This window comes from Rattus rattus, chromosome 1, assembly GCF_011064425.1.
Source record: "Rattus rattus isolate New Zealand chromosome 1, Rrattus_CSIRO_v1, whole genome shotgun sequence".
Lineage (NCBI taxonomy): Eukaryota > Metazoa > Chordata > Mammalia > Rodentia > Muridae > Rattus > Rattus rattus.
Genome location: NC_046154.1, coordinates 28,134,599 through 28,157,805, shown reverse-complemented (window position 1 = coordinate 28,157,805; position 23,207 = coordinate 28,134,599). Strand labels below are relative to the sequence as shown.

The following is a 23,207-nucleotide window of genomic DNA, read 5'->3' as shown; positions in this document are numbered from 1 at the left end:
GTACGATTGTCTTCTCTTTTCTTTCTTTCCTTCCTTCATTTCTCAGTATGTATCTGTGACTGGCCTAAAACTTGCTCTGTAGACCAGGCTGTCCTCAAACTCAGAGATCCATGTGCCTCTGCTGGGATTAAACTCATGTGACCATGCCCACCCAGTTTCTTCCTATTAATACTATATTTAAGTTGTTGTTTCTTCTTCTTCTTCTTCTTCTTCCTCCTCCTCCTCCTCTTCCTCTTCCTCCTCTTCTTCTTCTTCTTCTTCTTTTCTTCTTCTTCTTCCTTTTCTTCTTGTTCCTCCTACTCTTCTTCCTCTTCTCTTCCTCCTCCTCCTCCTTCTCTCTCTTACCCCTCTCTAATATCCCAGGCTGGCCTCAAACTTGCCATGTAACTTATCATGACCTTGAACCTCCAGTCTTCCTGCCTCTATCCCTCAGCTTTGGGCTTACCATGTCCAGTGTTAGGCACTGCTTGGGATTGAAGTCAGGGCTTCGTGCATGCTGGGAAAGTTGGCATGCATTCTACCAACTGAGTTACATCCCCTTTAAAAAAAAAAAAAGATTTGTTTATTTTATTTATATGAGCACACTGTAGCTCTTTCCAGACACACCAGAAGAGGGCATCATATCCCATTACAGATGGTTGTGAGCCACCATGTGGTTGCTGGGATTTGAACTCAGGACCTTTGGAAGAGCAGTCAGTGCTCTTAACCACTGAGCCATCTCTCCAGCCCCCTGAGTTACATTCCTAAACACCTTTTTCCCTTTTTTTTTTTTTTTTTTTTTTTTTTAAATAGGTCTCATGTAGCCCAGGTTGGCCTCAGATTCACAATGCAGCTGGGGATGACTTTGAACTTCTGACCCTCCTGCTGTCATCTCCCCAGGATTAAAGGCTTGTGTCGACCTGCCTGACCCTAAGTTTCCACTCTCTTCATAGCTCACAATGGGGATTAAATTCCAATACAGGAACCTTTGGGACCCACCCTGAAGCCATGCCTACACCACAGTGCTGGACAGTAAACACTTGGTGTGTTATCACAGCTTGGTGTTCGGCATGTCAGAGAGGGCGAGGTGGGAGAGTGGAGGATCGAACTGTGAAAGAGCGGGAAGGCGGTTAAAGGAGGTGACTGTGAGGTGGGTTTTGAGGAATGAATAGGAATTCACTAGCCTGTGAAATTTCTCCTTAAATTGAATTGCCTTTTAAATTTAATATATTAAAAAGAGACTTTGTATCATAAATGGAAAGAGTTATCACTTATCTGAAATAGAAGATAACAAAGGCAACAAGCTCTGAGAAAACAAAGCGGTGGTATTACATTTCAGCCTGCTGCTCTCAGGCTTCGCCATTTGTTAGAAAGAGAAGCTAGCGCCGGGTGGGTTTGTGGGAAAGCCTGGGGCTCACGTGATGTTTGCCTTCTCGGGGTTGGAAGGGCATTTGACGGTACTGGGAGAAGTTGTGTCTCGTTTCAACAGGACATCAGGCACCAACAGAATTGCTTCCAACAAGCCGTCCTAGAGGAGACTTGTAAAAGGACCAAGGCTCTTTCTGAGCCGTCCACCCCAGTCATCTGCTGGCACTTGGTGGAAGCCCATGGAAGGGTCTTGTTAGCCGAGGGAACAGCCTGCGCAAGGGCGGGAAGTGTGAAACATCATGTGGAGGAAGGAGCTAAAAGGAGCAGAACTGCTGGCTGTGAAGGGAGACGGGGCCAGGGCTCTGACTGCTGTCCCAAGCAAGATACACGCCTTGCTTGGAGACTTCATCCTGTTAGTCGGTGAATTGGAGAGAGCAAGAAGTGGGACACTGTGGAGGAGGAGGGCAGAGTCAGCTGTGGTCCTGACTTTCCAGGAGGAGGTCACATGGGGAGGCAACAGGGACTCAACTCAGGCAAAAGGCCAGGTTGGTAGGTTAATAAGAAGAGGATCCCCAAGGGAACCCAGCATCCTGACAGGTACCTGGTTTTATAGGGACTGGTTCCCTTGGACTGCAGGGGAGAGCGGCTTCTCTCTCTCTGAACCCCTGGGATTTGCACGCACTGCTGGAGCTAGGAAGTTGTGGGAGAACACAGTGGGGGGCTAGCTGGTGCCACCAGGCTCTGGGGCCAGTGCGAGGAAGGGCTCTGAGGGCCTTGGGGAGGACTGTTGCTTTGGGAGTCGCAGGACGTGGTGGTTGTTGTGGGTTTCCACAGCACATTCATGACGTAGAGGTCTTGGGTGCTGAACCATGCGGAGTTTGAGGAGCACAGTATTGTGGGTATCTGCAGTCCTGAACCAGACGCAGAGGGCCTGTGGATTCTAGAGCCAAGGTGAGCCGAGGGTAGCCCCAAAAGGCTGGGGTTGAGGGACCCTAGGATGATTTAGCCTATTTCCTCATTTCCCCATTACTGGATGATTTCCTTGTGCCTGGCTACTCAATCTAGACCTTCTGTATGCCACAGGACATGGAGGACTGATGGTGTCACAAGAGCTCTGGGAACAGGAGACTGACGGCTAGTGTAAGATTTGATCTAAGAATGAGGCCACAAAGAGGGGGTCATCACACTCAGATTTCTGTGCGGTCAGTCTAGGAGGGCTTCTTGGAAGAGGGCACATTTACTGTACTTGACAGACCTAGGCAGAAGGAAGGGCGTTCTGTGAGGAGGGAACAGAAAGCATGGAAAGAATAAAATATCTGTGTGATTGAGTGATGAGGAGGGGTACAGCACCCGCTTTGGATTGTGCTCCAGACAGTCCATAGCTCTAATTCCCACCATGGAGACATGCAGTAGGCGTTATCCTTAACTTCCAGTTAAAGACTTTGAAGCTCGGAGCAGTTCAGGTTCCTTGGCTGAGAACACACAGCGAGATGGCGGCAGAGCCGGAAGTCACACCCATTACTGGTTCAGCTTTAGAACCACCTGGGCAGTCTTGCTGTATGTTTGACTGTCTGATGGGAAGGTGAGAGCAGGAGTGGACAACGGGAGCCAGAGGTTTATAATACAGTTATAATAGTCGGGGGTTTGCGAAGGCCCCCTCAAGAGGGGGCTCATGTGGCTAGAGCTGGGCTCCCAAAGGGTCACTGGAGGCCCCAGAGGAGAGCTAGGCCTGAATGGTGGTGAGGGGTAGTGTTGGGAGGGGAAGCAGAGGTCCGGTGGAACAATTAGCATGTTCCGAGTAACAGGTAAGAACCGAGGTTTGTGCGAGGTCCCATGGGCGTTAGTAAGAGACAACCAAGAAGGTTCTGGCTAAGCGGCATCCTGTCAGAGCAGTGCGGTTCTGTAGAGGAAATCAGAGTCAGGCAGGGTGAACTGATCCCAGGGGGACTGAGGTACTGGAGAGTTCATGATTCAGGACACCTGGAGCTATTTAATAAATGACATTTTAGGGCTGGAGAGATGGCCCAGTGGGTAAAGTATTTGCCACCTGAGTCCGGATCCCCAGAACCTGTGTAAACGCCAGACACGGTAGTACACATTTGTAATCCCCGTGATCTTGCAACAAAGTGGGAATGAAGACTAGAAGACTCCAGAAGCTTGCTGGCCAGCTAGTCGGGCATTTCCGGCAGTGAGCAATGAGAGATCCTGTCTCAAACAAGGTAGAAGGTGAGGACTCACACTTGTGGTTGTCTACTGACCTTGGTGTGTGTACTGTGGCATGCACAGACCTGCACTCACAACATGCCAACATGCATATACACACGCATACCTATGGCCATTTACATAGGCAGGACACTCACTCCCTTCCTGGGTCCTCTCTGTCCTTTTACAAGCCACCTGCCTCAGCCTCACCATAGGCCTGCCTTGTTCAGGGCAGTACATGCACACTGAATAAATGGTCCTGGCAGTAAATGCCAGGTGGTCTTATCTGTCTTGTCCCCTTCAGGGACAACTGGCTTTCCCGAGTGGGGAGATGAATTGCTGGTTACTCCTGAGGGAGGTGGGATGGTGCGTAGATGGGGAAGCTATGGAATGGGTCCCAGCTGTGCAGCTACAGCCTCGTTGCTCTACCAATCTGGCCCAGCTCAGGGGACTGAGGGGGGACCCGCCAAAGCCAGGCTTGGGAAATCTTCTAATTAGTTATATACTACGGGGCCACCCTGTATATGGCTTGGTTAGAGGATGTGAGGTCTACAGGGAGCAGGGCAAGCCCACAATATGCACACAGGTCAGATGCTCTCTGACATGTTCTGAGGTGTGGTTTATGCCGGGCTGGGAGGAGGACGCCCTCCAGACTGAGGAGTGTGCACACAGTCTAATCAGAGCAGCACCCAGAGCAGAATCTTCACAGTGTCTCCAGAATGTGGACTCCGATTGATGGTGGCCTTAAGGGTGGTGCTGGTGTTCCGGAGGATCAGTGTGTGTGTGTGTGTGTGTGTGTGTGTGTGTGTGTGTGTGTGTGTGTGTGTGTGTGTGTGTGTGTGTGTGCGGCTGTGCGCTATATACAGCTTCAAAGCACTCAATTGGAGAGTGCATTGCAGCTAGAAGGTAGAACCAGGGGCTTGAGACATATCATAGTGTCTAAGAGCACTGGCTACTCTTCCAGAAGACCCGGGTTTGCTCCCCAGCACCCAGGTGGCCACTCACGGTTGTCTCAAACTCCACTATCAGGGGACCTGTCAGCCTTGTCTGACCTCCAGGGGCACTGCATGCACACAGTGTACAGACATATATACAAGCAAGATACCCGTATACATAAAAATAAGTAATTAAAATGAAGGAAATGGATCCCTCTATAATGACAAGGACATAGGAGAGGGGGCAGCTTCTGCCCGTGAATGGCCAATGAGATGAGAGGATATTGGAGATGGGCTTTTAAGGTTGAGTAGGAGTTTTCTAGGTAATGGAGGGGAGGACCCAAGAGGAGGGGTTTGAGATGCTGTGTCACATAGGGTCTGACGTGAAGCTGTTCAGGAGGTCACCTAGCTGTGGAACATGGGACAGGCAGGGTCTGGGCAGGATGATGGAAGGGCTGGCTCAAGGGATTTATTAAGTAAGCTGTAGAAGTGACAGGTAGGTAGACTGTTGGGGAGGCGCCTGAGGAACCCCTTTAGAAAGGCAGGAAGGAGGCAGCAGTCAGGAAAGGCCCACGGGGCCAACGATGTTGACGGTCAAGCGAGATGAGCCCTGCAAAGTGTCCCCAGGATTTAGCAGCAGAGAGAGAGTTGACAGCTTTGTCAGGACCAGTTTCAGGAGAACGATGTGGGCAGTGGTGAGACTGCAGTGGATCAACGGAGGAGGTGACATTCCAGCCAGGAAGTGAGTGGCGGGTGAGAAAGTGGAGTGTCAGCTGGGGACCTCTCAGAGGTATTGGATGGAAGCCAAGGGCAGCAGCTCTAGGAGGAAGTGTGCGGGGAGGGGGGTGCGGGGGGGTGCAGGGGGAGCACCCTAAGCAGAGGAAGTGAGGGGCAGGGGGAGCACCCTAAGCAGAGGAAGTGTGGGGCAGGGGGAGCACCCTTGAACCGAGGAAGTGTGGAGGAAGGAACATCCTAGAACAGAGGAAATGTTCAGGAGGGGGCTTGGGGTAGCACCCTAGAACAGAGGACATGTTGGGGGGACAGGGGGAGCACCCTAGAACAAAGGATGTGGGGGGCAGGGGCAGGACAGGGAGAGCACCCTAGAACAGAGGAAGTGGGGGGGACAGGAGGAACACTTTAGAACAAGGAAGTGGGGGGGCAAGGGAACACCCTTGAACAGTGGAAGTGTGCGGGAGGTGGGGACCACCCTAGAACAGAGGAAACCTGGTTCAGTCACGTGCTACCAGGAGAGGCCGCTGAGGGAATGCTCTCAGAAAGGTGACAGGATGTATGGGGCCTTCTGGGAAAATGGACCAGGGGTGGCCACAAGTCAGGGCTTGAGAGAAGGAGGCCCTAGCTTCTCCCTCCCCTGGAAAGGAGGCTGAGGCTAAAGGAGTCGGTGAGAGAGGCTTGAGGAGAGCAGGTAAGGGCCAGAGGGACCACAGAGGGACAAGGAAGGGCAGTGAAGCTCACGGGGGCCTCTGAGCAACCTGGATGCCGAGCAGACACAGAGCCCCAAGCCTGTCACAGGGCCAGCTGGCTTCGCTCTAGGGCCTTCAGCAGCCTGGGAGTGGGTGTGGAGAAAGTGGCTGTCACACGGCTCTAGGCTGGGATGACTGAGCAGGCGTGACAGAAGAGCTGGGTAAAGGGGACTGAAGAGCTGCTGGCCTGGCTCCAGCATCTCTGAAGACTGCTGGAAACCGTGTCTTAGGTTCCTATTGCTGTGGTAAAACCCCATGGCTAAAATCAACTGGAGGAGGAAAGAGGTTATTTCACCTTACAGTTTGTCTATCAACCATGGAAGTCAGAAACTCAAGGCAGGAACCGATGCACAGGCCATGGAGAAGCATTGCTTACTGGTGTGCGCCTGCTTGTGGTTTGCTCATCCTGCTTCCTCCCTCCCTCCCCCCCCCTCCCCTCCCTCCTCCCTCCCTCCTTCCTTCCTTCCTTCCTTTTGAGACAGGGGTCTCTCTACACATCCCTGGCTGTCCTCGAGCTCACTATGTAGACCAGACTGTCCTAGAACTCACAGAGATCCTCCTGCTCTGTCTCCCAAGTGCTGGGATTAAAGGCCAGCATCGCCATGCCCAGCTCAGCCTGCTTTCTTACACAACCGGGTCACCCACAGTGGGCAGGGCCCTCCCACATCAATTATTAATAAAAAATGCACTGCAGACTTGCCCACCGGTCCGTCTGACGGAGGCATTGTCTCAATTAAGATTCCCTCTTCCATATCTGGGAGGTGTATGTTGAGGTGGCCAAAAACAATCAGTAGAGACGGAGACTGTACGAGAGCTCAAGGAAGCATGGCGGCTGAAGGGTGGTAGGAGAGAAGACAGGGCCACACTTCACTTAACTCCTGTTGCTGTCCCTCGGGAATCTTAAGGTTAACAGTCCTGAACGTGGGATGCTCTGAGCGCTGTCCTCCAGAGAAGCCAGGATCAGAGATAGGAAGGGGCTGCCAGGACTACATAGCCGGCTAGTGTTGGCCCCCAGTGCCCACGTTCCAGGGGAGGCCCAGGGATGCCTTGTGGCGTCTAGACTTCTGGCATTGTGTGGAAATTACAGGAAGTGGCGCAGGCCCTGAGGCTGATTGGATACCATGCTGGGGGGCTTGGGGGAGGGAGGGGAGGGCAGTTCAAACCCAGGCAGTAGGTTTCCTGGAGTTGGCTACTGGCCTGGTTGGCGGCTTTCCTCAGGTGCAGAGGCTTGACTGAGTAGCAGGGGGCGAAGGAACACAGCCTTCTGTGGCCTCAGATTGGTGCTGACCCAGCTTTTTGAACCACAGGAGAGAGATCTAGGGGGAAAAAGAGTTCCTCTGCTAAATGCTCTTCCACTCATCTGCCCGTGACTCCACTAGGGGTGTGGCCTCCCCTTGTGCATTCCTGCTTGCCCTCACCGGATCACCCAGTTCGAGGCTCTGAGCTTTGCCTGCACTGTAACAAAGGCCTGAGAGATCAGCTTATGAAGAAAAGAGGTTATGCACTTACTATGTGGGAAAGGTTATTTCGGCTCACAGCTCGGAGGTGTCAGTCTGCTTTCCCGTTGATCCTGTGGAAGAGCACAGCAGTATGGAATATGTGTCAGGAAACTGTCTCATCTAGGAAGGCAAAGGAGACAAAGAAGGGACAAGGTCTGCTTATCCCCTTCCTGTCTCCAGTAACCACAAGACCTGCTAAGCTCCACCCAATAGTGCCACCTCCCAGCAGGGACAAACCAAGGATAAAACTGTAAACACACAGGCCTTCGGAGGACACTGCAGCTGTAGGAAGTGCTGTCTGCTGCAGGGTGGGTTCAAACTTCCAGGCCCAGTGGGAGGAGGGTCTGCTGGGTAGAGCTGGGTCTGAGCACCCCTCCTCTGGGGCTCAGACCAGCTAGGGCCCTTGCATCACGGTCCGTTACTGTTTTATGGTGAACCTCAAGACCGTGGTTCACCCCAGTGCAAATCATGACCCAAGAGCAGGTCTGGGGTAGTCAGGCTTCTTTGTGTATCGCTTAGGAGGAGAAACAGCCAAGCTGCAGGCTCAATGGGTTGTGCGCTTCTGGATAAGTCATTTCCCTAGTCCTTAGCTTCCCACCTCGACAGAGATGACAACCACATAGTCCCAGTGAGGGGGTTAAAGGTGATAGGTGTCAGGCTTGGTTTGGGATAGTACGGACACCTCTCCGGAGCTCAAGATGTTGACCGTTGCCCTCCAATCCCATCCGGCTGAGGCAAGAGGCGGACGAGGTGGCTATGAGTCCTGGATGGCCTTCTGAGCCTCAGTTTCCTTATCTGTAAAATGGTGGTGGTGGGGCAGGGGGCAGAATGTGAGGCTTTCTCTGCATCACCTACTGTTGGTCCCAGGCCCTTAGGCCGAGGACCGGAGGCTGCCCTCTGTACCGCTGCGGCAGCACTGAGCTGGCTTTTGCTAAGCCCCTTGCCACCACCTCCGTGTTCCAGGTGAGGAGCCGGAAGAGGAACCGAAGGTGAAAACCCAGTGGCCAAGGTCTGCAGATGAGCCTGGGCTATACATGGCGCAGACAGGTAACTCGGGCCCGCCTCTTCCTCTGTGGCGGGGGCCCGACTGTGGCGTCTGGTGGCATGTGTGCTGGCGTGTGCCTGTCTGTGTCTATGTCCTGAAGCTCAGTTATGTTACCACGTGAGGCCCGTGGGCAGGGACGGGTTGCCTTTGAAAGAGCCTGCTGCCACTTGGGGTCAGGGTAGGAGGGTCCCTTTGATGCCTACCCCCCCCATCTTTCCGGTCCTTCCATGCTCCCATGCAACTCTCTGGGAGGTGTCCCTTGCTGCGACGCTGTCCCTCTCTCGTAGGCGACCCAGCAGCTGAGGAGTGGTCCCCGTGGAGCGTGTGTTCCCTGACGTGTGGGCAGGGTCTGCAGGTGCGGACCCGCTCCTGCGTGTCCTCCCCCTATGGGACCCTGTGCAGCGGGCCCCTTCGGGAGACCCGGCCTTGCAACAATTCAGCCACCTGCCCAGGTAGGCGTCCTCCTTCCTGCCCCATCTGCCAGCAGAGTCAGGTCCTGTCTGTGACAGAACATAACACAGCTACCCCCCCAAATGATTGGTTACCTCATTCCTTGCCATCAACAAACTTATCTGTCCTTCATATTATACCTTACCCAGGCACTATGCCAACCTGGCATGAATCACTTGGGGTTACGTTAGAATCCAAACATACATCTGCCGCCCACTTTGGGCGCTTCACACCCTTTGATGCCTCCCTCCATCTTGGTAGTCAAAGCCGTTCTCTGCACACCATCTCCTCCCTTTCCCTTAGTCCTGACCTCACCAGCACCTCTTGCAGCATCCCAGCTCTCTGCATTTGCTTACTCTTGCCCCTCCCCCTCCCCCTCCCCCTCTCCCACCCTGGCTAAAGTATTCAGCCCGCCTTTAGATCTAAGACGTATACCACTCTATTTTAAAATGGCACCCTCCTTTATGGTTCCCACTTTGCTCTGGGCTCCCCCTCGACTCCCTTGGGAGCCTCTGATGGACCATTATGCTTAAGTCAGTTGAACAGGCATGTGTTGCACGCAGGTACTGAGGAAATGCATGTGTCTGCCTGGGTCAGTTGGTGACTGAGAGACAGGCCAGTGTCAACCTGTTCTGTTCTTTGCTTCCCTGGGGTGAATCGCTGGCAGTGGATTTAGAGTAGGGCCGACTGGGGGAGGCTCTCGGAGCTTGGGAGCTTGGGGATATAGCAGGAGCTTGTGGAGGAGCACAGGGAGAAAGCTGTGTTCCCTCTTGTGAGTTCATTGTGTTTGTCAGCGTCTATGTAGAGGTTTGTGTCTGTCTGCGTGTTTATGCGATTGGGGTTGGGAGGGGGCACCTCTGTTGCCCCAGGCTTGCCCCGTTGAATTCAGGCCCTGGGCCTGGGGGTGGGAAGGGAAGAGAGGGATGGATCTTGGATCCTTTCCTGGGTTTTCCTGTGCCCCTCAGGAAAGGAAGACCATTGGCTCCTCAGGCTGGTCCTGCTCACCCTATCTGGGTGTCCACAGAACCTGTCCTGTGTGATTTGGGACCATATTCCCCACAAAGGGTGGTTATCCTGGGACCCTAAACCTTCTCGCCCTGGCAATGGAACCCAGGGCGGAACCAATAAGGAGTGGTCGTAAAACTGCGGAACTCCTGATTGGTGGGCGGATGGGTAGGCGCTGGCTGTGGGCGGAGCCAAGGTGCGGCCCAGCCACCGGCCACGTGCTTCCTTGCAGTGCACGGCGTGTGGGAGGAGTGGGGGTCCTGGAGCCTGTGCTCCCGCAGCTGCGGGCGGGGGTCCCGGAGTCGGATGCGGACCTGCGTGCCCCCCCAGCACGGCGGCAAGGCCTGCGAGGGTCCCGAGCTGCAGACTAAACTCTGCAGTATGGCCGCCTGCCCGGGTCAGTAGCGCCAAGGGACTTCTAGACAGGCGCTGCCCAGCCGGGTGGGGGGATCGGAAGACCTAGGGGAGGCAGTGAGGTTTAGTGCCCCGTCCTTGGAGGGGTGGGTTCCTATAGCTTTGACCACGCATGGGGAGACTGGAGAAGTATAGCTGCCAGCAACCAATGGGAGGTGAAACCCAGCCCTGACTTGGAGTTGGTTCACTGTGACCCCATCAGAAGGGACCTGCTTCCTGGTGTCCATCCCTCCAGGCCCTCAGCTGCCCTTGCTGTAAATAGCACTTTGGTGTCCATGGCACCACGGACACAAAGCTGGGCTTACGTGTAGGCAAAGATCAAAAGGTGCCATTACAACCTACATCCTCACACAAAAACCCTCACCGCTGGGGCTTGCCCTTGGTGCTGCGTGGAGAGGTATCATGTATTCCTGGAACTGGTGAGGGGCAGGCAGAAAGAGGCCCAGTCACCACCCACTCTCTCCAGACCCTTTCATATGCCCAGCTCACACGGTCTGGCCTGGTGCAGGTCTGAGTGGCCAGCAGCTCTGCCATCTCCCTGTGGAGCTTTTCCCCCACTAGCCCACCCACGTTCTGCTCAACGGCCACCCCTGTTTGTGTCTCCCCATGCAGTGGAAGGCCAGTGGCTAGAATGGGGTCCCTGGGGCCCATGCTCCTCATCTTGTGCCAATGGGACCCAGCAGCGCAGCCGGAAGTGCAGTGTGGCCGGTCCAGCCTGGGCCACGTGCGCAGGTGCCCTCACCGATACGCGTGAGTGCAGCAACCTCGACTGTCCGGGTGAGTGCTTGGCGTGAGGGTAGCAGGTGGTAGGTAGGAAGCCCTGGCTTTGGAGACACATGTGGCCTCTCACACTTTCCTTCTCTCATAGCCACTGATGGCAAGTGGGGGCCATGGAACGCATGGAGCCTGTGCTCCAAGACGTGTGACACGGGCTGGCAACGCCGTTTCCGCATGTGCCAGGCTTCCGGCACGCAGGGCTACCCTTGTGAGGGCACGGGAGAGGAGGTGAAACCCTGCAGTGAGAAGAGGTGTCCAGGTACGACTTAGACAACCCCAGGGCTGGGGTCCCCGTGTGCGAGCCCAACTGAGCCCCACCCCCTGCCCTGTCCCCACAGCCTTCCATGAGATGTGCAGAGACGAGTACGTCATGCTCATGACGTGGAAGAGGGCAGCGGCTGGCGAGATCATTTACAACAAGTGTCCCCCTAATGCCTCGGGTAAGGGCAGGTGGCTGTCCCCGAAAACCCTTGCCCCACCGTCCCTGCTGCCTGCCTCTGGGCCAAAGCCCTGGGTCTGCATCTCAAGATGTGGAGGGGGAGTAGGCTGGAGCTCAGCCCTCATGCCTGTCACTCTTATCTCTGCAGGTTCTGCTAGCCGCCGCTGTCTCCTCAGTGCCCAGGGCGTGGCATACTGGGGACTGCCCAGTTTCGCTCGTTGTATATCTCATGAATACCGATACCTGTACCTGTCAGTGAGTGTGCATGGCTGGACTGGGTGTGTGGGGGGGTACAATGTGTCCCAAGCCCTGGCAGGAGCTTAAGACTCATCCATTCCCCATGCCTTGGTGTAAGCCGTGTTTCTTTCTCTGGCAAACTCCTACTCTATGTCAGGGCCTCTCAGGGTATCTTCCTCTATGTCTGGTGCATACCTCTGTGTTCCTACCCACAACCCCCCACCCTGAGCTTCTTAGACATGGAGAGTGAAGAATGCATTGAAGCTGGGCATGGGCACACACCTTTAACCCTGGAGAGGCAGAGGCAGCCTCAGAGTTTGAGTCCAGCCTGGTCTACCTGGCAAGCTTCGGGGCTGTCAAGGGCTACATAGAGAGACCCTGTCTCAAGAAACCAAAACATGAACAAAGAATGCATTTGAGTGTGCTCTGCTACACTGGGAGCTCTTTGAAGGCAGGGGACAACGTCGAAGTTATCTTCGCGTCCCTAGTTCCCAGCCCAGGGCTTGCGTGGGGGGAAAGATGGCGTCAACAAATGTGGCCTGTGTGTACATGCTTTTGACCAAATTGGGTATTGATGTTGTGTTTGCACCAAAAGCTTGTATTTGAGAGATCCTGTGTGTGGTGCTCCAGAATGTTTAAGGCCCCCTGGGGACAGGGACAGCATATTATTCTGCGTTTGGACATCTGAGTCCCTTCTGCCTCCTCCTCGGGCTGTGTCTCCTGGGAGCCTCTCTTTGAGCTTGTATGCCCTCTCTCTTCCTGGATGCACCTGGCGGGTAGAAGGGAGGACAGGCCAAGGGCTACTCCCAGTTTCTGATGGTACAGTGACAGGGCACACGTGTCACCCGCAGCTTCGGGAGCACCTGGCTAAGGGCCAGCGCATGCTGGCAGGTGAGGGCATGTCGCAGGTGGTGCGGAGCCTGCAGGAGCTCCTGGCCCGGCGCACTTACTACAGCGGGGACCTGCTCTTCTCTGTGGACATTCTAAGGAACGTCACTGACACCTTCAAGAGGGCCACCTATGTCCCTTCCGCTGATGACGTGCAGGTACTACTCCACAGTGCCGGGATCTGCTGGGGCAGCACGGTGGCTCGCACCTCCTGACCCATCCCTCTGTCCCTAGCGTTTCTTCCAGGTGGTGAGCTTCATGGTGGATTCAGAAAACAAGGATAAGTGGGACGACGCTCAGCAGGTGAGGGGCTCAGTCTCCAACGCTCTCCTCTCAGGACCCGCCACCCTGCCTCAGACCCTCAGACCCTCAGACCCTCACAACCCTCTCTGCTCCAAGGTGTCACCTGGCTCTGTGCACTTGCTGCGTGTTGTGGAAGATTTCATTCACCTCGTGGGCGACGCTCTCAAGGCCTTCCAGAGCTCTCTGATTGTCACGGACAACCTGGGTACAAGAATGCAGGCGGGGGAGGGGGTGCTGGATGCGATTAGAACCTTTGCACCCTACTTCCCCGGGTGAGGGATGGTGCTGAGGGAGGCTTCTGTTGTGCTCTCATTTGCGAGCATTGTCCTTCCCTCCCCTTAACCCCATGCTTCTGTCTTTCTCTGTGTCTTCCTCCACTGTCTGTATTCATGCACCTCAATTCTGTGTTGGTTCCGACTTCCGTGTGTCTTCCCTGGTGCGCATCCCCCTGCATCTGTCTTTGGCGTGCCCTGCCCACCCTCCCTCTACTGCAGTGATCAGCATTCAGAGAGAGCCTATCTCAGCGGTGTCCAGTGACATCACATTCCCCATGCGGGGCCGCAGGGGCATGAAGGACTGGGTACGACATTCAGAGGATCGCCTCTTCCTACCCAAGGAGGTGCTCAGCCTGTCCTCCCCAGGGAAGCCAGCCACACCTGGGGCAGCCACAGCGGGCAGCCCGGGCAGGGGGAGGGGCCCAGGAACGGTGCCCCCTGGCCCAGGCCCCGCCCACCAGCGCCTTCTCCCAGCTGACCCTGAAGAGTCCTCCTCCTACTTTGTGATCGGTGCTGTGCTCTACCGCACCCTTGGCCTCATCCTACCACCCCCCAGGTGAGTCCACAGAGAGCTTCTCCTCCTGCAGTCATGTCCCTGAAGGCCTTTTGTCTGGCTGTGGACACGGTCACTTCCCAGAAACGTGAAAGACAAGCATGAGGACCCCAGGACCAATGTTAGCGGTTCTCAACCTTCCTAATGCTGTGACCCTTTAATAGTTTCTTTTCTTCTTTTTTTTTTTTTTTTTTTTTTCCGGAGCTGGGGACCGAACCCAGGGCCTTGCGCTTGCTAGGCAAGCGCTCTACCACTGAGCTAAATCCCCAACCCCTTAATAGTTTCTTATGTTGTACTGACTCCCCCCCTTCCCCCAACAATCCCCCCACCAAATCATTTTCATTGCTACTTCAGAACTGTAATCTTGCTATGGCTATGAATTGCAATGTAAATATCTGTGTTTTCCTATGGCCTTGGTGGGGTCACGACCCGCAGGTTGAGGACCATGGACCCATACAAACCAGCCTGGCATGTTAGCAATGTGTTTGCATTTTGTTGCTGAGAAAGTGAATGAGTGGCTTTTTGGGGCTCTCGGGCTAGCCAGCCTAGCCGGCTTTGAAAGCTGTGGGCGTCTAAGAGAGCCTGCTGTAGAGATGTGAACAGTGTGTAAGGAACAACTGCTGAGGTAGTCTTCATGAACACACACGTACACACACTTGCTTGCATACACAGATACACAAAGCCAAAACACCTAGGTAGTTCCCAAAGGCTGTGCTGGGCCCCTAAGAACTCTGTGTGCACCCTTGGACCTAGCGGTCCCCGGCCATGACAGATTAAAGTTTCTAAGTCTGGGCACCTGCTGGCAGGAGCTGACCTCAGAATTTCCCCCCACCCAGGCCTCCACTTGCTGTCACCTCCCGGGTGATGACAGTGACTGTGCGTCCCCCCACCCAGCCTCCAGCGGAGCCCCTCATTACAGTAGAGCTCTCGTACATCATCAATGTGAGTGAGGGCCCAGATGGGGACGCTAGCTATCTGCCCACGCAGGGACAATAGGCTACTCACCTGAGACCGTACACTTCTTTTTACTCTCCAGGGCACCACTGATCCCCACTGTGCCAGCTGGGACTACTCGAGAGCGTGAGTTGGGGCAACCCTTAGACCCTCTCAGCAGAAGTGACCTCCCATCTAGGTCAAAGGGTTCCTTGGCCTGAGGGGTCAAGAGCACAGCTCCTGCTGTCATCTTGTGGACGTAGCCTTGTCCTGGAGTTTCACTTGACTGGGCAGTACTAGGCACTGGGTTTGGGGCTACAGAGGGGGCCCTGGGTTCATGCCACCTCTCCCTCATCCAAGAGATGCCAGCTTGGGGGACTGGAACACTGAGAGCTGCCAGACCTTGGAGACCCAAGCAGCTCACACCCGCTGCCAGTGCCAGCACCTGTCCACCTTTGCCGTCCTGGCCCAGCCACCCAAGGACCTGGTGAGTGGGAGAGAGGCGCCTGGACTGCTCAAGGCATCCGGGTGACCCCAAACTCGGCCCCGAAAAGACGTACCTGTGGGCCCATACATGGAAAGGGGGCTGTTGTTCATAGTCATGACAGCTGCTCAGGAGTATATGACGGCAGTAGGTGAGTGTGCACACGTGTGCACACGTGTGCACACGTGTGCATCTGGTTGTGTCTGGAAGAGTGTGGGTGAATGGGTGTAAATACATCTGTGCACGTGTGCCCTTCTGCACGTGAGGAGCATGCCTGCTTGTGTCAGACGGGGAGACCGGGTGCCCTGCCTTTACCCTCTCCCAGCAACCCATCTCCCACAGACTCTGGAGCTGGCGGGTGCTCCCTCTGTCCCCCTGGTGATCGGCTGTGCGGTGTCCTGCATGGCCCTGCTCACGTTGCTGGCCATCTATGCAGCCTTCTGGAGGTAAAGTCGGATGCTGAGCAGGATGGGAGGTGGCCAGCTCTCTGGGGTTAGGCAGGCAGGCAGGCAGCCAACGCCTCTGCCTCTGCCCACTGTGCCCTGTCAGGTTTATAAAATCAGAACGCTCCATCATCTTGCTGAACTTCTGCCTGTCCATCCTGGCTTCCAACATCCTGATCCTCGTGGGCCAGTCCCGGGTGCTGAGCAAGGCAGGTGCCGGCTCCTGGGGGTGTGGGGAAAGGGCATAAAGGGAGGAGGGGGGGGGAGGGGAGGAGGGGAGGATGCCTGCAAGTGAGGGGAGGCGGTTATTATTGTTAACGATTTCATTTCACGTGCACTGGTGTTCTGCCTGCATGCATGTCTGTGTGAGGGAATCAGATCCCCGATCCCCTGGAACTGGAGTTGCCGACAGTTGTGAGCCGCCATGGGTGCTAGGAATTAAACCTGGATCCTCTAGAAGAGCAGTCCTGAGAGTGGATGTTTGTTTGGATGTCAGCTCAGACCCTGTGGTGGAGAAGGCGTGCGTGAAGTCCTGTGCAGGCGTACTTAAAGGCTTTCTGTGTGTGTGTGTGTGTGTGTGTGTGTGTGTGTGTGTGTGTGTGTGTGTACATACTGAGTAATGAGTGTTCGTGTGCACCAGTTAATGTGTGCATGAGTGCCCAGGGGCATGTGCGTTGGGTGGGAGGCATTGGACCCCAACCTCTTGTCTGTGAGTCCTCCATCTGCCCTTGGATGCTCCCTGCTCACCGTCCCCCCTGCCCCACTTGGCCTTCTCTGCACAGTTCGAGCCCTGTGAGAGCCAGGTGTGGGGTTCTGCTCGGCCATGATGTGCTCCTCCTGTCTGTGTGTGGGTGGCCTGCCTGCCCGCCTCCCCGGATGCCTAGTGCTGTGTGCATGTCACCAGGCCTGTGTCGTGCTGTGTGTGGGTGCAGGAAGGCGGGGGTGCCTGGCAGGGCTCTGGTGGGGGAGGGGGGGCTCAGGTAGGCAGCCGGCCATGCAGCCAGCGCCTAGGCCTAGCAGTCAGTGTGGGAAGCTGGCAGCTCCTACCCTGGTCACTGCTCAGGGTCACTCCCTCCTGTTACCTCTCCCTGCAGGGCGTATGCACCATGACAGCTGCCTTCCTACACTTCTTCTTTCTGTCCTCCTTTTGCTGGGTGCTTACAGAGGCCTGGCAATCCTATCTGGCTGTCATCGGGCGGATGCGCACCCGCCTGGTTCGCAAGCGCTTCCTCTGCCTGGGCTGGGGTGAGCAAGGCCGGTGCTGGACTCTGCTGTTGGGCCTGGAGTGGCAGGGAAAGCCAGGGAAGAACGGACATGCTGCCTGGACTCTGGCCCAGCTCTCCGGGGATGGGAGTCAGTTGGGTTGAGGCTGATAGGGAGGGTCGCCTGAGTATCTGCAGCCTTCTCACCTGTAACCCTGTCTCCAGGTCTGCCTGCCCTGGTGGTGGCTGTGTCTGTTGGCTTTACTCGCACCAAAGGATACGGCACATCCAGCTAGTACGTGGTGCCTCTGTTGGTGAGGGTAGGGCTGGAGGGGTTTGTGGGTCTGTTGGGGGAATTGAACTGGGTTTAGGTCTCCTCAGGCTGAGGTCTTCACCAATACTTTTTTGCAGATCTTTTCTGAGCCTCGGTTTGCCTAGCTGTAAAAGAACATGTTGGGGTTGGGTCATTTCTAAGCACCAGTGCATGTAGGGATCAGCCTACTTGTATTTCTACGGGGGGGGGGTACCGATGCGGGTCTCTGTGGGAGAGGAAACAGACTTAGCAAGACATGGCTGCGGTTCTCTGCACCTGGAGGCTTAGTATCTACTGGTGATGCGGGCATGACTGCCCAGGGTCTGAGGATGCAGGGAGGAAGGGCTTGCTGGGAATCTGATTTCCCCTTTTCTCCCCTACCCCAGCTGCTGGCTGTCCCTAGAGGGTGGCCTGCTCTACGCCTTTGTGGGTCCAGCAGCAGTCATCGTCCTGGTATGTGCGTGCCCCCTTGCAGCATCCAGGGAGGGATTGGCCCCAGAAGGTCATCATTTCCTTTTGCCTTCTCCCTGACCTCCAGCTCCCACCTGGGGGGTGTCCCTGCCCCGAGGGCACCTGGTGACCCTGTCTTTCCCGTTCGGCTCCACCGGGCCCCCAGGTGAACATGCTCATCGGAATCATCGTCTTCAACAAGCTCATGGCTCGAGATGGAGTCTCAGACAAGTCTAAGAAGCAGAGGGCCGGGTAAGGGGAGGGTCTGTGCAACTCAGCCTTCCTGGGCAGCTTGCAGGGAGGGGGAGCCGAGTACACCTCGGAGACTCAGGGCTTGCTGATGCCATCCCAGGCTCCCCAACCTTGGGACATCAAGGGTGCAGGCAAGGTGGGGCACCCGGAGTGCTCTGCTTCAGACCCTCACCCACCCTAACCCAGCTCTCTCTCTCTCGTCTGCCCTCCCCTCCTACCCTTCTCGGGGCTCATTCTGCCCCATCTCCCGGCTTCCCATGTGTTTCCCCCTTCTCCCGTGTCTGTGCCGCCCCCCGAGGTCGGAGCGGTGCCCCTGGGCCAGCCTGCTCCTCCCCTGCTCAGCGTGTGGAGCGGTCCCCAGCCCCCTGCTCAGCTCAGCCTCGGCCAGGAATGCCATGTTAGTTATGCCCCCTGGGGGGCGGTGGGGGGCGGGCAGGGGCTAAGGAATGGGAGGGCAGTGCCCATGGTGGGGATTGGGAGGGATATCAGCCCAGTGCCTTGGACAGTTTGCCCTGCCCCTGCCCCCCTAACTGCTATATGCTCCCTGGAGCTCAGGGACGAGGTGGCTGAGGACAATGGGACCCCCTGCATAGGGCGCTGTGGTGCCCTGCTCACCCTGCCCTCTGATCCTTGCCCCTGCTCTGGCTTAATTTTCTACACAGGCACAGCTGCAGACCCTTCCTCTCACCACCAACCCTCAAGGCCCTGAGAATCGTAGGCTCTTAGAATTTTTGAGCTATTGAAACCTTCGAGTTAGAATGGAAGAATCTTAGACTGAGACAATCAGACACTTAAGAATGTTAGAATGACTGGAACATACTTGTCTGTCATAGAGTCTGACTTGAGTTTCAGAGGCCTTGGACCTCACAGTTACAGACAGACTCACGGAGGGAGACAATCATTTCATCGAGTCACCCTAGCCTAGCAGCTAAGAATCTTAAAACCTCAGCTATGCAAGAGTACAAAGGCCTTGGGCCCAACCCTCCTACCAGGGCTGGGAGTCTACCTGAGTCACCCCTACCAGTGAGGGCACAGCTTTGTCACACTCCTCGGGGCCTGTGGAGGCGTCTGGTGCCATCACTGTGCAGCTCCACGGTGCTCAAGGAGCTGTGAGCTCCCTCTGCTTTGGGCTACCACATCCCTATGCCCAGCCTGCTGAACCAGCAGATCAAAGGATGGGCCAGAGAGTCCGCAGCCAAGCTGGGTTTCTGTCCCAGCTCTCCTCTCCCGGTCCAGCTGGGCACACTCCAGTCTCCTCATCTATCAATTGGGATACTGGTCCCCAGGCCTGTTTGTGGGAGTTGTTTTGATCACAATTTGAACTAATCTATGTAAAGTGTTCAGTGGAGGGCCTGGCAGAGAATTGCTGGTTAATCAATGACAGCTCTTATTACTGTGATTAGAGCATCTCCGGTTCTTGGCTCCGCCTCCTAGGCTTGACAGACACTATGCCTCCTCCACCCCAACCTTGCCTGGCTCAACAGCCCTGAACCTCTCTTCACAGGACAGGTCTTGGCCCCCTGCCCACCCATCTTTCTGCCTCAGCCTCTGGCTGTCTCTGCAGACTGGTGCCACCCTGCCCTGTCTGGAGCTGTGCCTGACTTTCCACTGGGGATGCTGCGGGTGGGGTAGATTGGCCTGGGTGTGGCTCCTTGCCTGGTAGGGCAAGGCAGCTCCTTCTATCTCTTGTTCCTTGTGGGCTGTAGTAGTTGCTGGGGATGGAGACCAGTCTGTTGGCCACTGCCCGTCTGCCTTTTTTATCTGCAAAGGGATACATGGGCTTGGTTCTAACTCCAGCTATGACCCTTGTCCTGGGTTCTGAGCAAACGCCAGGATCCAGAGGCTCCTCTGTGCCTCTACCTGGCTGGGCTTGGCTCCATCTTCTCTGCAAGGATTTGTGCTGTGGTGTTCTCCACATGCTCTGCCTGTTCAGTCTGCCCGTCTGGGGCATCTGTCTGTCTCATACTCCTCTTACTGTGGCGGCCATCTTTCTTTGGTCTTCTGCCCCTTCTCTCCCCAGCCTACTGTCTTGGAATCTCTGGGGATCTGGCTCTGAACTATGTCTCTTTCCAAAGCTTCCAAGGTGCACGTTGGGCCTGACATTCGCCCTGTTTGCTGTCTGCCCTCGCTTCCCTCCTGTTTTTGGCCTTCCTCATCCGCTTTCCAGTATCAACTCTGTGCTTGCCCAGTCCCACTGTGTCTGTGTGTCCATCCCTCCTACCTCTCATGGTCCCTGCTCTGGCCCTGTAGCTCCATCTTCGTCCCTCTGTTTCTCTTCCAGTTCCTTGGCCCCTCTCTGCTTGGAAACACTCCTGAGGTCCTGGAGTTTGGGGCCCTGCCAGTCCCCCAAGCTGAGTGGAGGCCCAGGCTCCTCCCACCATCCTGTCCTGTAGAGCATCCCGCTGACAGACTTTCTGCTGCCGTCCCTCTCAGGGCTTCCCTCTGGAGTTCCTGCGTGGTACTGCCTCTCCTGGCGCTTACCTGGATGTCTGCTGTCCTGGCCATGACAGATCGCCGCTCCGTCCTCTTCCAGGCGCTCTTTGCTGTTTTCAACTCTGCACAAGGCTTTGTCATCACCGCCGTGCACTGCTTCCTGCGCCGAGAGGTGGCTAGCCTCTTCTTGCCCTCCCCACCCCCCATGCTGGGCTCTGGCGTCTCCCCACCGTGTGGTACAGGGTGACCAGGGTGCTTCAGGCCCTTGGCAAGGGCACTTATAGCTCAGGCAGCCCTGAAGACCTGAGCTGCCTTCAGCTCCTTGTCCCTGACATCCCTCAATCCCTGTGTCTCCTTCTATCTCTAGTCTGGGCACCTGGGGTGGGAAACCCTGCCCACTATTGTGGGGTGTCTTGGAGGCTTCAGTCCCAGCAGGTGCTTCCTGCCCCCCAGGTCCAGGACGTGGTAAAGTGCCAGATGGGTGTGTGTCGGACTGATGAGAGTGAAGACTCCCCAGACTCGTGCAAGAACGGACAGCTGCAGATCCTGGTGAGTGTGGAGGCCTGAGCAGATCCCCCCCGCCCCCGTCATAAGTCCCTTACCTTCTCCATCCCATGCGGGACCAGGTTTAAGTCATGCTCAGCTCCTGACTGCAGGGAGACGATGGGCAAAGGCTCGCCCCATTCAGTCTCCTCCCTACAGTTGGAGGTTATGTTGGGTAGAACCTCGGGTGGGAGGGGCTGAGGGGCTGGGGAGGGAGAACATGAGCCTTTTCCACCCTGATACATCTCTCCTCCCTCTGCCAACTGCTCTCTCCCTCTCGACCTATAGTCAGACTTTGAAAAGGACGTGGATCTGGCTTGTCAGACAGGTGAGTCTGTTGGACAGAGTTAAGAAGCCATAGGCGTGGGCAAGACAGGTGTCCCATACCCTGTCATGGCAACCCTGATGTGGACCGGACTGCTGCTAGTGTCCCGTTTTGACATTAGACAGGAACAGCGTAGATTTACAAATGGGAAGGCCAATTACCCCTTGCCTCTAGGCAAAAATCCCCTCTCTAAGCCTCATCTACCCACCTGTAAAGGAGAAAATGGCATCTCTCAGGTCAGGTGGAAGGCCCAGGGTCTACATGAATCAGGGGGCATTGAGTTTACTGTAGGGGCCTCGGCAAATGTTGGCCGCTGGGTTCTTCCGTCAGGCCAGTGGCTTTCACTGGCGTCGCCTGCCACCTTTTCTCTAAGGTGTATGCTTCCCTAGGGAACAGAGCAGACAGCACCTTTTCCACAGCCTCGGGACTGTCGGGAAGAAGTTAGCACGTGTACCAGGGCACTCATGGGAACTCGAGGCTTTCCTACTCTGCATCCCTTGGGACCATGAGCCAGTTTCCTTTCTGGTCCCTCTGGTATAGGGGAGAGTACCAACCACCTCTCCAGAACTCAGTTTCCCTCACTGCCCGAGCTCAGACCTGAGCAAGAGGGTCTCATCTCAGGGCCTCCCTTCCTTAGGGCTTACCTCTTCCTCCCGCTTCTGTCCCTAGTTCTGTTCAAGGAGGTCAACACTTGCAACCCGTCCACCATCACTGGCACTTTGTCCCGCCTGTCTCTGGATGAGGACGAGGAGCCCAAGTCCTGTCTCGTGGGTCCTGAGGGTGGCCTCAGCTTCTCACCACTGCCTGGGAACATCCTAGTACCCATGGCAGCCTCGCCAGGTCTGGGGGAGCCACCACCACCACAGGAGACCAACCCTGTGTACATGTGTGGGGAGGGTGGCCTGCGGCAGTTGGACCTTACATGGCTACGGCCAAGTGAACCAGGCTCTGAGGGGGACTACATGGTGCTGCCCCGGCGGACTTTGAGCCTGCAGCCTGGCGGTGGGGGTACAGGGGGTGAGGAGGCACCAAGGGCCCGGCCTGAGGGGACCCCCCGGCGGGCTGCCAAGACAGTGGCCCACACTGAAGGCTACCCCAGCTTCTTGTCTGTGGAGCACTCGGGTCTAGGGCTGGGCCCTGCCTATGGGTCTCTCCAGAACCCATATGGGATGACCTTCCAACCACCACCACCAACACCCAGCGCCCGCCAAGTACCAGAGCCAGGAGAACGTAGCCGGACCATGCCCCGTACAGTGCCTGGTTCCACCATGAAGCTGGGCTCCCTTGAGGTGAGGGGCTACAGAAAGTAGGGAGGGGAATCTACCTCCCGTGTGCCTGAGATCATGTCTAAGTGGGCTGCGGTCAGGAAGGGACAGCTATCAGCCTCCCCCAGAGCAGTGCTGGGGGCTCATACCACCGTGTACTCTTCCTTCTACCCGGGCTCACAGAGCTCAGCTCCCAGGAAACTGGATTGTCTGAATGGATGAAGCTTCATGAATCCATTCACTTAGAGCTCTGGTGCCCACCCTGGGGTGACTGGTCAGGGTGGGTCCTCCATTCCTGCAGCCATGGCTCAGGTGCCCACTTGGTAAGGAAGAAGCTGAGCCTTGGCCTCCGCAGCATGGGGGTCTGAGTCAGGTCTGGACTTGCTGACCAGCAGTGAGATGCTGACCACTGCACCGTCTCTCTGAGCCTCGGCTTCCTTGTGTGTAAGTGGGGATAGCTTAGAGCACCGGATCATATAAGCCTTTGGTTCCTGTGTAGAGGCAGTAGAAAGTACTAGAAAATTGGAAGATTCTGGTATCACAGAAACTGGCTCAGGGTGCTGCCTATGGCCTCTGATGGGAAAATGGAAGCCCCTCTGTTTCCTCTGCCCTGCCCCTTGGCAGATCATCCCTGGGGACACAGAGATTAGTCGAAGCCCTAAATAGAACTCAAGGGGATTCTAGAAATCTAATTGGAGGGGTGGGGGGGGTGTG

General features: G+C 56.0%; 1 protein-coding gene across 1 annotated transcript in view; it reads left to right on the top strand.

Annotated features, from left to right (window-relative positions):
* Window positions 1–23,207, top strand: part of Adgrb2 (adhesion G protein-coupled receptor B2) — a 62,985-nt gene that overhangs the window by 37,105 nt on the left and 2,673 nt on the right. The window contains exons 3-27 of the mRNA XM_032897024.1: window positions 8,428–8,511; window positions 8,797–8,961; window positions 10,197–10,361; window positions 10,991–11,155; window positions 11,247–11,414; window positions 11,494–11,595; window positions 11,743–11,849; window positions 12,683–12,877; window positions 12,954–13,022; window positions 13,119–13,227; window positions 13,517–13,853; window positions 14,687–14,792; window positions 14,887–14,930; window positions 15,144–15,270; window positions 15,610–15,713; window positions 15,817–15,919; window positions 16,805–16,955; window positions 17,138–17,207; window positions 17,612–17,678; window positions 17,842–17,927; window positions 18,226–18,324; window positions 20,361–20,532; window positions 20,814–20,909; window positions 21,192–21,231; window positions 21,898–22,517. Coding sequence (XP_032752915.1) covers window positions 8,428–8,511; window positions 8,797–8,961; window positions 10,197–10,361; window positions 10,991–11,155; window positions 11,247–11,414; window positions 11,494–11,595; window positions 11,743–11,849; window positions 12,683–12,877; window positions 12,954–13,022; window positions 13,119–13,227; window positions 13,517–13,853; window positions 14,687–14,792; window positions 14,887–14,930; window positions 15,144–15,270; window positions 15,610–15,713; window positions 15,817–15,919; window positions 16,805–16,955; window positions 17,138–17,207; window positions 17,612–17,678; window positions 17,842–17,927; window positions 18,226–18,324; window positions 20,361–20,532; window positions 20,814–20,909; window positions 21,192–21,231; window positions 21,898–22,517 — 3,551 coding nt within the window. The remainder of the gene's footprint in view (window positions 1–8,427; window positions 8,512–8,796; window positions 8,962–10,196; window positions 10,362–10,990; window positions 11,156–11,246; window positions 11,415–11,493; window positions 11,596–11,742; window positions 11,850–12,682; window positions 12,878–12,953; window positions 13,023–13,118; window positions 13,228–13,516; window positions 13,854–14,686; window positions 14,793–14,886; window positions 14,931–15,143; window positions 15,271–15,609; window positions 15,714–15,816; window positions 15,920–16,804; window positions 16,956–17,137; window positions 17,208–17,611; window positions 17,679–17,841; window positions 17,928–18,225; window positions 18,325–20,360; window positions 20,533–20,813; window positions 20,910–21,191; window positions 21,232–21,897; window positions 22,518–23,207) is intronic.